Source organism: Carassius carassius, chromosome 32 (assembly GCF_963082965.1).
Source record: "Carassius carassius chromosome 32, fCarCar2.1, whole genome shotgun sequence".
NCBI lineage: Eukaryota > Metazoa > Chordata > Actinopteri > Cypriniformes > Cyprinidae > Carassius > Carassius carassius.
In genome coordinates this window covers 15,912,041-15,926,404 of record NC_081786.1, presented here as the reverse complement: position 1 = coordinate 15,926,404, position 14,364 = coordinate 15,912,041, and the positions used below count along the sequence as shown (strand labels likewise).

Here is a 14,364-nt window from a genome sequence, read left to right as displayed (position 1 = left end):
CAATGCTTGTGCTACCAACTGAGCAGTGAGCTATATACTGGGCTTGAAGGTGTTTTTGTATACTAATTTTACCAAGTGTGTTCTTGGAATGGTGTCCACAGGCAAAACTTGAGAGGCCTGGCATGAAGAGCTTCAAGCGGTCAGGCACGCTCTGAGAGAGGGGATTCATTGAATCATTCATTAAAACAATTTGTTCTAAACAATGATTCATTCATGTAACAGTGCAACTATTCTGTGTTGCTCTGAGACAGGCAACAGTTGATTTCTGCTTTGACTTTGAAGTGTTGTAGCAATTTATTATTTAAAACCTAAGTTACAAGTATTAACTTCTCATTTATTGAACTGTAGTATGAAACACTACTACACTTGAAATCATGTTAATCTGAATATCAGAACTGTGATTTTGTGCTACCTCATGCCTGTGGTAGATTTATGTTTGAGTGGTGCGATTGAAGCATGACCTTCACTGTTCACACTACCCTTCGAAGAAATAAAAACTTGAATATGGACAAAATTGTTGTAGTTTGTGTAAGTAAATCAAGTTAAGTCAATTATTTTCATACAACAACCAAATATTGAATTGGTTTGTTTATTTATAAATTTAGATTTTTGTTTTTTTAGATAAAATATATAATTATGATGGATTGTTATATTTTAACACACAAAAAAAGTTATTAAAAAGACATTAAGTTCCAGTTAGGCTGCAGCAACTGTAGGCCTTATAATAATAATGTTATTTTTAAGCTGTGCATGTTAGTTTCAGGGACCCGTCAGATCATGTCACATGTCATTTCAGGAGGGGCGGGTTATGATGTTGCTGACTGACCCTTACCCCACCAGAGATGGCCAGAATGTACACTTGCAACACACTGTTTCCACTTGCTTCAGAGAAGATGACATAAACATCAATATCGATGACAGACTGTGTGTGTGCTCTTAAGCTGTGTAACATTTGAATAGCTGAATATGAAAAATGGCTAGCACAAATATGCTGTATTTAATGTTAAATACCTCATCCCATAATACAAGTATGATGGGTAATATTCCAGTTAAGCTTTCCTCAAAGATTGAGTGTACTCAGTAACCTACCGTGGATTGATTTCCAAATGATTTATGATTGAATGATATGTAGTGACACCGATGAATTTAACTGGAAGCTGCAGTCGTGTTTGGGGATGGTGTGGGATTCCACAGAAACATGACACATGCTGTGGTTGCTGTAAACATTTTGAGTGACACATTGATCCCTTATTAACAGAATGACGAATGGTACATGCTGTTAACTGTTACATAACATGCCTTGAGGACATGCTATGTACAGTATGATAAGCAGGTTAATGCTCCCATCCTGATTTACAGAGTATGAGTATGATGCTGAGAAGATTTGTTGAAATGGTTGAATAGATTTATACTTTCCTTCAGGCAGTAAAAATGTGATTGTGATTGCTCTCTAGTGTTTATACAGTGGTACAGCGGAGACTGTAGAGATTTGAAATGTGTAACATAAGTACAGACATACAGTAAGACATAAGTACTTTAATGACATTACGCCCTCATCACAAAACACGCCAAACACAGCTACAAAAATACTCTTTTCTACAAATACTTCAATCTGTTCTTTTAACACTTAATAACTGTGCATTAAACTTACGTTAAAATATCCGGCGGTGACAGAAAAAAAGATTAAAACACCACACCATAAAAAATAAAAACAGAAAGGTCACAGTAAATAAATACATTTTAAACAAAGATGTGAGTAAATCTGGTTTTGATGGTGCATCCATATGCAATGCAATAATCTTATACATTTCCTGTATGATCTTAAAGAGAGAGAGAGAGAGAGAGAGAGAAAGAGAGAGAGAGAGACAACAACAGTAAGCAAGCAGTAAATTTACAGCACATCCAGTGCATTATATACAGAGCATATGTTATATACAGACAGGACAGTTGTGATTGAGTCTCCAGGTTTTGAGAGTCATATGTGTTTTCCTGTGAGGAAAAAGAGAGGCTGGTCCTCTTTGGCGTTGGCTGTCTGAAACTCATCGCTGAGACGAAACCTCCACTCCTCCTCCAGTTCCAGACGAACTACAGTCTGACGCAGAGAGCTGCGGTTAGGACCGATCACACACAGAGTGGCTCCTGGAGCAAAAAAGAGCAAATACTTATTAAACAGAGGATCATTTTTAGACAGATAGATTGATATATTATTTTTCTCCCTGGTCTTTACCTTTCAGGAACTGGAACTTTTTAAGGAATCCAGGAGTCACAAAGGAATCACAGAAGTATAAGAGGAGGCCACTGAAGAGCAGCCCAGTAGTGCTGAAGTTAATAGAGTGAGGTCTGGAGCTGACAAAACAAACAGTCACCTGGGAACAGACAACAAAATAAAAATACTATTTTGAATCATGTCAAACTATGGAGGATAGGTCACACCGTGGCGATACAACAGGTAAATACCATCTATTTCCACCAATTCAGGGCTGCAAGATTTGGGAAAACACACACACGCACACACAGGTCAGACACATTGTCTCAAAACTTAATTTAACTTAAAAATTTAAATTAGTTTAATAAACTGTGACTATGATTTCAAATGCAATTTAGAAATATAATAGGGCTGCAAAATTTAGCCCAAAATCAATATGATTCTATAATAATAATAATAAAAAGTAAATATTTTCTTTTACTATTGTTATATTTCAGAGTAAAAAAACAAACAGACAAACAAATTAAGTAGAAATGTTAGAATTTTATTTTGCAATACAACGACAATAATTTAGTCCTAATTCTTAATTTTCAAACATTAAACCAACAAGCTTTTTTTTAGGCAGAAAACAGCTTCACCTTTTTTGACAACAGTGGGTTTATTTGCCACATTGCTTTCCCATATGCACATTTCAAGCCATCCATACCAGCACATGCACAGATGGATTTTTGTGATTCTCTGAAACATGCAGTGCATCTATATAATTGCAATAGAGATTTCAACTCCAATTGTCCAAACCTACATCAGTTTACTCTGGAATGTTTTAAGGTATTAATGGTCTGTTGAAGTACCTCTGGGCCGAGGTTCAGGTAGCAGTCGACAGAGAGGACGGGGTGGCTGTAGTTTTGGGCGCTGAGGGGAAAGAGGTGATGGCTGGTGTGCTGGAGGTATTTCTCCAGCAGTAGCTGAGCTGGTGTGGCCAGGAACAGGTGCTTGCTGTCTGGAGCACAGATGTACTGAGTAGGCTGGATTGTGGTGGGGACATCAGTCATCTGTGGCGAATTTATAAGAACCATTATTATAGTAGTTGCACGGAATATGATTGTTATTACAGATCTATAAAATAAAACATCAATACAGTTTTGGATGTTGGTTAGAAACTTGCCTTAGTCTTGATGATGAAGGTCTCATATCCACCAATGGCGATCTGCTTCTTCATCACGCTGAAGCTGTTAAACCTGCAGATGAGGAGGCCTGCACTGTGGGCACGCAGGTTGAAGTCCACATCATCACATGTGAAACTATTGTGGAGAGAGTAAGATGTTAATATACTTGGACAATAATGGGGGAAGTAACAACCAAAGTATGTGGACTTTCTAGAAACTCACCGGTTCTGGTTGTACTGCACATTCTGTGTGAGGTCCACGTTGAGTAGCAGGAAGTCATGTAGGTGTCCACGTGAGAAGGGCTCTTTTTGCTGTCCGGCCCCACCTCCACGACTGGACCACTTCCTCATCCCGCATAAGCCATATTGAGCAATATCTGGAGAAGACTCCATGTGCTGAAGAACCTGTTTCAAGGACACATTTCTTTCTGTCCCTGCGGTACCGCTGAAAAACATACAAAAACAAAAAGTGATGGACCAATATTAAAATTCTGTTCCTATATTTCTTGACCAATGTCAGTCTTTTATGATGACTGGATACATTTAATTGTACATAAATGAAATCACAAAATGAAGCACCTTTTTGGATCAACATCAACACTGTTCCACATTACACAAGAATCGTCTGCGAGGATGATGAAGGGCCAGACGTCTTGTGGCCGACTGCCATGCTCCACTCTCCGGCTCCGCTCTAACTCCAGGTTATGATAAGACAGCTCTTTAATCAGAAAATGAGCTGCTCCTGAGTACGTGGGAGAGAAGGCAACTTTATTAAAGACCTCACTGACATCAACATCAATAGATCAATATGATAATCTCCTGATGGTTACCTATTCCAGCTCCATTGAAGATAGTGGGTAGGACAAGCATTATATGGTTGGGCCAGTATTTCTTGTAGACAGCCATCTCATACTCTTTAATCACTAGAATGTGCAGGTGGGCGGCTCCTTCCATGGCATGATACAGATTAAACAAGCCGTGCTCATGGCGACCAGTGGTGGGCGTGAATATTGGGCTTTTGATGGCATCAGGATTCTGTAAACATCAAATCTGGCGTCAGTTGTCAAGCTTATTTAAAAAGAAGACAGTAGCTGTATATTAAAACTATTAAGTAAACATATAATTTCTATCATGTACTCATGGCACATTTTGCCTCTACTAGGTGACTGCTGGTTTGTACCCAATCGGAAGTGAGGGGCAGTCTCATACTCTCCAACTGGCCTCCTGATTGGCTGAAGGAGAAATGATGCTCCTTGGATTTGGGAATGATGAAGTAGAGCTGGATTTCCTCTCCCAGTAGAAGGTGAGAGAAGGTAAAGGCATGCAGGGTGGACTACAAAATACAGTCAGACCAAAACACACACATAATAATTTAGATTAGTCTATGGATCAGAATCTCAATGCTACCAGTGACCAGTCAGATTCAAGCATTCAAGAGCGCTGTGTAATAAACTGTATTAGGGCTCACCTGATACTGCGGATTGAAACCCATATACTGGTGACACTGCTCACAATGATGGTATGTGTTGTAAGCTGCATATTTAGAGAGTTTTATCCGTGCCGTTCGCCTGTGTAGATACACATCTTCATGCCTTCTGGAGTTTCCATCTAAAGCATTAAAGAAATAAACAAACCATTTCAATTATACTAGCCTATTAAAATAGCCAGAACTACTATAGTAGGGCTCAACTAAACCCTATGTGATCAGCTTGATGGTCTCACCATATGAATTTGGAGTGAAGTCTGGTGAGTAGACAGTGCTGATGTCCTCGTATTTAGGATCATGGATGGTGTAATCAAAGGGCATCCCTTGTACAGTGTCTGTATTGGGCCACAATGCAATGGGCTGATGATATCGCACCAAATCTTTCTCGCAATCTGGAGAAAAAGGTATTAATCATTTCACTGATACAGCACTAGTGTAGCATGACTCCTGAAGAAATGAGTCCAACAGAAGATCGATATGTGCAATAAATTTAACGGACTGAAGATTTGTTACACTTTAGATGTATCAGCTAACACTTTCGTTTTGGACCAGTTGTCACTATTAACTAAAGCCTTAGGCTAAATAAATTCCTAATTGGCTGCTTATTAATAGTAAGGTAGTTTAGGTATGGGGTAGGCTTAAGGGATCTAAACTATGGCCATACAGAATAAGGCTTTAATATGTGCTTTATCAGTACTAATAAACGGCAAATGTGCTAGTAATATGCATGCTAATAAGCAACTAGCTAGCAGTAAAAATGAGTGCCTAAACTAAAGTGTTAACATATGACATCATATTACAACATTTGCTGTATTACTCACTGCAGTTGATGTCCTCCTCATCGTAGATGTCCACCTCCATCAGCCTGATCAGCATGCGAGAGAGAATACCCAAAAACTGAAGATATGCCCCAGTCTTTCCCACCTGGACACACACAACAAATTCCATTTGAACCCAGCAGCCAAATACTGACAGTAGCATCCAGTGTTTCAGATGCTTGTTTACCTGTGGTGGCCCACTTAGCAGCAACTTTCGTGGGTGGAAGTTATCGGTGCGGCCTTCAGCTCGGTTGCTGCTGTCCATGTGGTGGGGTTTGGGGACCGTCCACTGGCGATAGTAAAGCGACTGCTCGGTGCAGGTCATCATTTTGCTGAGGAGGGGTCTAAAGGAGCTGACCCACTCTACCGCAGAGTGAGGGAGGAAGGAGGTGGACTTGGGCAGGCCACTTGAATCCACTGTGGTGATGAGGTCGTAGATGGCTTTAGGCAGCAGCACCACTGGAGGGCGGCTAAGATTGCGCGCCCAGGAGCAGCTCCGCCGTAGAGGAGAGGCCTGTGTGGACGAAGAGCCGGATGAGGTGGATTTGGACTGCCGCCTCTGGTTGGGCTGCTTGTCTGGATCCAAAGGAGTCCAGTCAGACTGAGGGTGCTGAGAGCCAGCTGGGGAGGCCTGGTTACCCAGTTTAGGGAGATCGTTGTTTACTATAGACCACCAGAGAGATAAGGTCAGTGCGAGAGAAGTATGTAAGACCAGTTTCAGGAATCTTATCGACAAAGCTGTCCCAAATCCCAAAACAGACCTGTTTCACATGCTTTATTAGCATCAAAGCAAATGTAGTCATTCCACTCAGGATATCAGTTTTATTTATTCAGTATACCAGTTATAAACAGAAAAAAATGGTTTGAAATCGAAAGAATGATGCTACAACTTACATTTGGTACAAGAATTACAAGCACTTTTGATAGGCATGATTTTAACTAACAGCCCAGTGTTACAATTAAAGGACAACTTCTGCCGACAAATAAACATGGGGCAGGTAATGTGGAGAAAGAATATACATACTTCATTAACATATACTATAGGCAATGAAACAATACAAAGCTTGTTGAATGTTATCCTTCATTTTATTTTAAGTCAATTTTAAACAATTATGGATATATTTATGAAAATGTCTCCAAAGGATGAAACAGTAGTCACTCCATTTCCTCTTACTCTCTTACACGAGGTGTTGAAGGATGACAAGAAGATGCTGGAGTCTCGGGAGTGAATCCTCTTCCTCCCAAAAGCTGTTTTGAAGACTGTGTTAAAACTCAGATGGCATGAGACTGAGCTGACTAATAGCTTGAGTCTTTTTCTCTGGCTGTCTGAAGGTTTGGGGCAGTTATGGTGTGCCTTCATGATGTCAATGTTCGTCCAATTTAGTGTTTACATATACCAAATCATTTCCTATATATTTAAAATAAAAAAATTTATTCTCAGTTTAGTGAATACTTAATATTTTCTGGTTTTGCAATACTGACCATCCACTACAACCTCCTCATCCTCGTTGTCAGTGCTGCTGAGTTTTTCCGGGTCACTCTCAGACAGGTCACAGCGTGCGTGCGGCCCGAGCTGGGTATCTTGTTTGGTTTTCAGTAGGTACGCAGCCAACCCCAGCTCCTGCTCGAGAGTGGTGCGCTGCAGAGACCAGCAGCTGATAACACGCAGGTCACAGTACTTCAGAGATCTGAGGACAGAGGAACACAGGTGGCCTGAGTATAAAGCATGAGAGTAAAGCTGTTGTTTTAAGAACTAGTTTTTTGCTAAGACTCTATTTGACCAAACAATTTCCATGAATTTTCCATCTCTAATCATTTGTGATTATTAAATTAATCGTATAAAGATTAATTTGGATTCAGATTGATTTACTAATGAACCATTCATACTAACTTAGTAAATTAAAGATCCAGTTAAAAAAATGACATTAAAAAAACATCTCGGTTACGTATGTAACCTTGGTTCCCTGAGTAGGGAACGAGATGCTGCGGTGACGTCACCACGTATGGGAACACCTTCGGTGTGACGAATGTCTGAAACCCTATACCATCCCGCCAATCCTATTGGCCAAATAGCGCGTGGCACCGCCCAGTCATGCGTAGGCATATATATACCTGGTGCCGCGCGCCATTTACCTCAGATTTCATGACGAGAAGGGAAGAAAACTATCAAGGTACGGCACGGCCAGAACCGCAGCATCTCGTTCCCTACTCAGGGAACCAAGGTTACATACGTAACCGAGATGTTCCCTTTCATAGGTCACTTCGATGCTGCGGTGACGTCACCACGTATGGGAACGCTATACCATCACGCCTGACGTACCTGATAGCTTGGATCCAAGGAAGCATCTGCTCAAGCGGAGAGAACCCGGGAGCCAGGGGCCATCCTCACATCCAGACTGTAAGACCTGATAAAAGTGCTCGGTGAGGACCAACCTGCCGCAGCACAGATATCATCCATAGAAGATCCACTGAGAAAGGCTTGAGAAGAAGCCACTGCTCTTGTGGAATGACCTTTTACTCCTAAGGGCGAAGCGAGCCCGCGCGCCTCATAGGCCAAGGAAATAGCCTCCACCAGCCAATGGGACATGCGCTGTTTCGTAACTGCATGGCCCTTATTCTTATGTCCAAAACAGACAAACAGCTGGTCAGACTCACGCCATGGGGCAGTGCGATCCACATAAGTCTTCAACGCCCTCACAGGGCAAAGACTTAGATCTCCAGACTCTGTCGCAGCAGGAGAAAAGGCCTCCAGGACCACCTGCTGAAAATGAAAAGGATTAGACGCGACCTTAGGAACATAATTAGGCCTAGGTCGCAACAACACTTTCACAGAGCCTGGTGCAAACTCCATGCACGAGGGTGAGACAGAGAGAGCCTGTAAATCCCCAACTCTTTTAAGGGAGGATAAAGCCATGAGAAGAAGTGTCTTCAGAGACAGGAGCTTATCCGATACAGTTTCCAGGGGCTCAAACGGATGCCCTGACAAACCCAGTAACACAATGGATAAATCCCATGAAGGAACTCGCACAGGGCGGAAAGGCCTCAACCGTCGCGCACCCTGTATAAAGCGAGAAACCAGTGGGTGACGACCCACTGAAACACCACCTATATGCTCATGGTGAGCTGAGATAGCTGCCACATAAACCTTCAAGGTGGCTGGTGTCAATCCCTCCGAAAAACGTTCTTGAAGAAACTCCAGTACTGAAGCCACAGGGCAGTAAACTGGATCCACATCATGAGTTTCACACCATGTCATAAACAGTTTCCACTTGAAAGCATATAAGCGTCTCGTAGAAACTGCTCTAGAGTTCAATATAGTCTCGGTAGTTTCAGCAGAAAGACCGGGACATATCAACTCACTCCGCTCAGAGGCCACGCCCACAGGTTCCACAGATCTGGTCTGGGATGCCAGATCCGTCCCTGTGCTTGCGATAATAAATCCCGTCTGAGGGGAATCTCCACCGGAGAGCCCGCTAACAGATTGATGAGATCCGCAAACCACGGCTGTGTGTGCCATCGCGGAGCCACCAGCAACAGCTGTCCCACTCTGTCCCGCCGTATTCTGCATAATACCGCTGGGACTAGCCGAATCGGAGGAAACGCATACAAGCTGGTCCTGGGCCAGCTGTGAGCTAGCGCATCCAGACCCAGGGGTGATGGAGGGCTCAGGGAGAACCATAGCGGGCAATGCGTAGTCGTGCTCGACGCGAATAAATCCACTTCCGCTTCCCCGAAAATATGCCATAGGTGATTCACCGTTTGGGGGTGTAATCTCCATTCCCCTTGTTCCAGAGTCTGCCTGGATAATAAATCCGCTCCGAAGTTCAGTCGTCCGGGGATGTGAACAGCCCGGATCGACAGAAATTTGTCGTGAGACCAAAGAAGAATCCGCCTCGCCAGTCTGCACAGAGGGCGAGAACGTAATCCTCCCTGATGGTTCAGATAAGCCACGACCGCAGTGTTGTCCGTTCTGAGAAGCACATGACGGCCGGTCAGTAGACTCGAAAAATACTGGAGAGCCAGAAAAACCGCCAGTAATTCCAATTTGTTTATGTGCCAGCTGCGTTGTGCCGCTGTCCACACTCCGTGGGCTGGGCGCCCCTGACAAACAGCTCCCCACCCGGTCAAAGACGCGTCTGTCGTGACAGTCTCTCGGGAAGCACAAATTCCCAGCCGAACCCCGGTGAGGAGAAATTCGGCTGATGTCCATTGCTTTAACGACATCACACACCTCCGCGTCACCGAGATCGTTCGATGCGGAGAACAACGGGGTGAAATATTCTGTCGTTTCGTCCACCACTGAAACGGGCGCATGTAAAGCAAACCCAGGTGAATCACGGGAAGCGCCGCCGCCATTAGACCTAGTAGTCTGAGGCACAGTCTCACTGTCACTGTGTGACCCGCCCTGAAGTGCTGAACGCATGACGTAATCGACTGAGCGCGCGGGACAGAAAGCTTTGCTGTCATCGCGCGAGAGTCCAAATCTACTCCCAGAAAGGTAATCCGTTGAGAGGGGATTAATACACTCTTCTGGAAGTTTGTGCGTAAACCCAGGCTGTGTAAATGATTTAGCACAATATCTCGATGAGAGTGTGCTTGAGTCTGAGAATGCGCTAACACCAGCCAGTCGTCCAGATAGTTTAACACACGGACGCCCCGGAGCCGCAACGGGGCCAGAGCTGCGTCCATGCATTTTGAGAATGTACGGGGGGCTAGCGCTAAGCCAAAGGGAAGAACACGGTACTGATACGCTTTGCCCTCCAAAGCGAATCTGAGGAACTTCCGGTGTCTCTCGATGATCTGAATATGAAAGTAAGCATCCTTCAGATCGATCGTGACAAACCAGTCGTTTGGTTGAATCTGAGACAAAATAGATTTTACCGTCAACATCTTGAATTTGCTCGACCTGAGTGCAAGATTTAGACGGCGTAAATCCAGAATGGGTCGTAATCCGCCGTCCTTTTTTGGTACCACAAAATAACGGCTGTAAAACCCTGACTCCATCTGAGAGGGGTGTACTTCTTCTATAGCCCCTTTGCTCAGTAGAGCTAACATTTCCTGTCTCAGCACCGCCATGTCCATCGGTTTCATCACCGTGGAGAGAATTCCGCGGAAAGGGGGCGGGCCTTTCCGAAACTGAATGGTGTATCCGTGACAAATTGTGCGTAACACCCATTGAGAAATGCCGGGCAAGCGTTCCCACGCGGCCCGAAACAATATTAGCGGTTTCAACATGTTCGTTTCCTGCAGCGCTGTTGCACACATAGAAATGTCCGGGCACGAAAGACTCATGGTGTTCGTGCACAGGGGAAGTATATGCAGAGCAGGCGTTGTATCTCGTTGTACGTAATCCTGAAACGTGTCCACGGCAGGAATTAGGCCAACAGATTGAGCATCGGGCTCTGCCGCTAGCGAAACAGCGGCGGCTGAGCGAGCCGTCATGACGGGCCGTTCGATGAAGACCCTTTGAAGCGCTCCTCGAGCTCTGAAAACTGGATCGTGCATAGTGTCTGAGGAAGCGATTGGTGTTATAGTTGGCTCCAATGCTGTTCGAGGCGCTGTTTGCGGCGAAACAGTCAGGGTTTGAGCGTGGGGACTGCAATGAGAGTGTTGGATGCGCGAAAGCGGTCCAACAGCGCTCTCTAGCGGAGGGCACAGTCCCTGGCAGGCAGCGAAAAAATCAGGAGCTGCTGTTATGTGCCCGAGGGCGAGAGGCCTTGGCCGTCGAACTCAGGTTCAATCTTTTTCGCTGGCGTTGTTGAGCCGGTGGAACAACCCTAGGGCCCCAGTCCTTGCGAGGGGGCGCCATAGGTGAAGGCTCTTCCCGAGAGGGCACTTGCTGGCGGTGAGAGGAGGTTGAGCGAGAACGCGCGGGCGCCTGACGGCGTTCAACCTCTCTGGGTCTGCGGGGAATCAGCTGGCGGAAAGCGGCTGATTGTTGTTTCGCTGCTGTGAACTTCTCCACCACTGAAGTGACCGCCTCTCCAAATAAACCGTCCTTAGACACAGGGGCATCCATGAGGAAAGATTTATCTTTTTCCTTTATATCGGTGAGATTAAGCCAGAGGTGGCGCTCAACCGTAATTAATCCAGCCATGGAACGGCCCACTGCTCGAGCAGTATGTTTGGTAGCACGAAGCGCCAAATCAGTAGCTCGCCGTAGTTCCTTGACCGCCTCAGGTGTAATGCCGTCCCCCTCGTCCAATCCTTTTAACAGCTCCGCTTGGTAGGCCTGAAGGATCGCCATGGAATGAAGCGAAGCAGCCGCTTGACCAGCGGCCATATAGGATTTTCCCACTAAGCTAGACGTGACTCGACACGCCTTCGAGGGGAGGAGGGGGCGGGACTTCCACGCCGCGGCCGAATTAGGCGCAAGATGTTCGGCGAGAGTCTCTTCTATCGGCGGTATCGCTGTATAGCCGTGACTCGCCATGCTCGAAATGGTGGCGAAATCCGCGGCTGCAGCGTTCGTGATGCGCGCCGCAAACGGCTGTTTCCAGGACCTTGAAACCTCCTGGTGGAGGTCCGGGAAAAAGGGTAAAGGCCTCCGGGGCTGCGCAGGTGTCCGACTAGTTAGAAAACGGTCGTCCAGCTTCGAAGAAGGTTGGGCCTCGGCCTTCTCAACCTCCCATTCCAGCCCCAATGTACCCACTGCACGGGAAACCACATCCAACAGCTCACTGTAGGAGGGGGAAACACGCCTCTCCTGTCCACTAGGAGGGAGAGGGCTCGTGTCGGCCGCGAAGTCCTCAGACCCCGAGGCCGCAGTGGAAAGAACGTCGTCATCATGGCGGTCACAACCGAAGGAGATGGCACTACATGCCCCCGGTGTGGGCCGTAAATCCTCACAGGAGAAAACGACAGGTTCAAAAGTCTTCCTGTGTATTAGGGTAGGGGAGAGCGAGCGATGTGGAGAGTAATTTTCCATCGCTGAACTGTCCTCGAGCTCCATGTCACACGTGTCACCCCAAGCTATCACCTCGTGCGGTGCCTCGGCAGTCGCAGAAGTGGTGTGGCGGGGGTTAGACACGGCGACATCGGAGAATACATCTACCCTCGAGCGAAGGACCCTGAGTCGCAGGCCATCGCAATGGGGGCATGAAGAAAGGCCGCTAAGCGCCTCCTGTGCGTGGTGTAAGCCTAGGCAGACTACGCACCTGTCATGAGTGTCCCCCTGAACGATGTACCTGGTACACAGGTCCTTGCACTTCTTAAAACTCATCGCGTCCGCGGAGAGGAGTATACTGCTCGTGATGATTCGCTGAGAACGCGAGACAATAGGGCACAGAAGATTCGCTTCGTACTGAAGGAATGAAATCTGAGGTAAATGGCGCGCGGCACCAGGTATATATATGCCTACGCATGACTGGGCGGTGCCACGCGCTATTTGGCCAATAGGATTGGCGGGATGGTATAGGGTTTCAGACATTCGTCACACCGAAGGTGTTCCCATACGTGGTGACGTCACCGCAGCATCGAAGTGACCTATGAAAGGGAACTGAACTACTAAAGCTTGCAAGCATGTTTTATTATACATTATTGCTCTGCATAAGAGCAAAATTGTATATTATACAGACATTTATAAATATTTTATAATATTATATTATATAAAAAACATTTAAAGCTGTATTCATTTTTATGAATATAATAAAACTGTCAAATAACCTCTAAACTAAACTAAACTAAACTAAACTAAACTAAACTAAACTAAACTAAACTAAACTAAACTAAACTAAACTAAAACAGCACAAACTATTTGAGTAAAATAGCAACAGGTAACTATTTTTCTGAGGTTTAGCAGACCTGTGCAATTTCCCAAAACCATTATTCGGACAAACAAAATGGACCTTTTAAAGCTTGCTAATTTATGTAAATGATTGATGAAACATTTCTAGGAAACTACTCTTAAGTAGTTTTAATTACATGAAATGCAATAAAAGCGCTGGATGCCTGTAATGTTGTCTAAAATTTTTTTACAAAAGTTCTACATCAAGCTTATTCAAGTCAAAAACTTAGTTCCTGTGATTGTTTTACCTGGGTAAAGACTCTCCAAGAGGATCCATGCCGGTTAAGATGAGGATACAAGGTAAAGCCTCCAGCTCTAGATATGTCAGAGGAGCCCAGTCTGGGTCCAAGATTTTCAGCCATACCTGAAGCCATATAAAAAGCAAAATTATCTATGATTTAGGGATATAAAGTAGAATATGGACACAAGAATACATTTTATTTATTTTAATAATAATTAAAAAAAAGATTAAAATGAAATACCCTCAGTTGGTCCAAGAAGTGTTTTCCTACAGTGAGAGCAGAGCATGGATCCCCCAGGATGACCTCAAACTGCTTGTGAAGGCCGAGTCTGTTGCGGACATGGCAGAGGCGCTGGTGAGCGAAGGCAGCGAGAGCTGGGGAGGGGATCCTCAGGAGCAGCATGTGACCGTGATGGCTGGGACACCGCTGGGATGTGTTGAGAAGGCACTGCACCATCTCCAGCGTCTCCACTGAGATGTGCTTCTGCAGAGCCTGTAAAGCCTGGCCGCCCGCTGTTGCCATCAGGGCCAGAGAGTAATGCTGGATCAGCACATGGGTGCGAATCACTGCACTGTGTAGTTTCGGGAACCTGAGACAACATAAAGAGATTTGTCAAGCTGCTAAAACTTCATACAAAGAGAAGAAACAAGGCCAAAGTTTG

General features: G+C 45.1%; 1 protein-coding gene across 1 annotated transcript in view; it reads right to left on the bottom strand.

Moving 5' to 3' along the window:
- Positions 1-1,516: 1,516 nt before the first annotated feature.
- Positions 1,517-14,364, bottom strand: part of greb1 (growth regulating estrogen receptor binding 1) — a 32,569-nt gene continuing 19,721 nt past the window's right edge. Inside the window, exons 18-32 of the mRNA XM_059520503.1 lie at positions 13,944-14,292; positions 13,710-13,825; positions 7,158-7,363; positions 5,863-6,338; positions 5,679-5,781; positions 5,094-5,249; positions 4,840-4,979; positions 4,552-4,704; positions 4,202-4,406; positions 3,951-4,113; positions 3,595-3,816; positions 3,372-3,507; positions 3,058-3,258; positions 2,228-2,366; positions 1,517-2,139 (exon numbers count right to left, since the gene is read on the bottom strand). Coding sequence (XP_059376486.1) covers positions 1,976-2,139; positions 2,228-2,366; positions 3,058-3,258; positions 3,372-3,507; positions 3,595-3,816; positions 3,951-4,113; positions 4,202-4,406; positions 4,552-4,704; positions 4,840-4,979; positions 5,094-5,249; positions 5,679-5,781; positions 5,863-6,338; positions 7,158-7,363; positions 13,710-13,825; positions 13,944-14,292 — 2,929 coding nt within the window. The 3' untranslated portion in view covers positions 1,517-1,975. The remainder of the gene's footprint in view (positions 2,140-2,227; positions 2,367-3,057; positions 3,259-3,371; positions 3,508-3,594; positions 3,817-3,950; positions 4,114-4,201; positions 4,407-4,551; positions 4,705-4,839; positions 4,980-5,093; positions 5,250-5,678; positions 5,782-5,862; positions 6,339-7,157; positions 7,364-13,709; positions 13,826-13,943; positions 14,293-14,364) is intronic.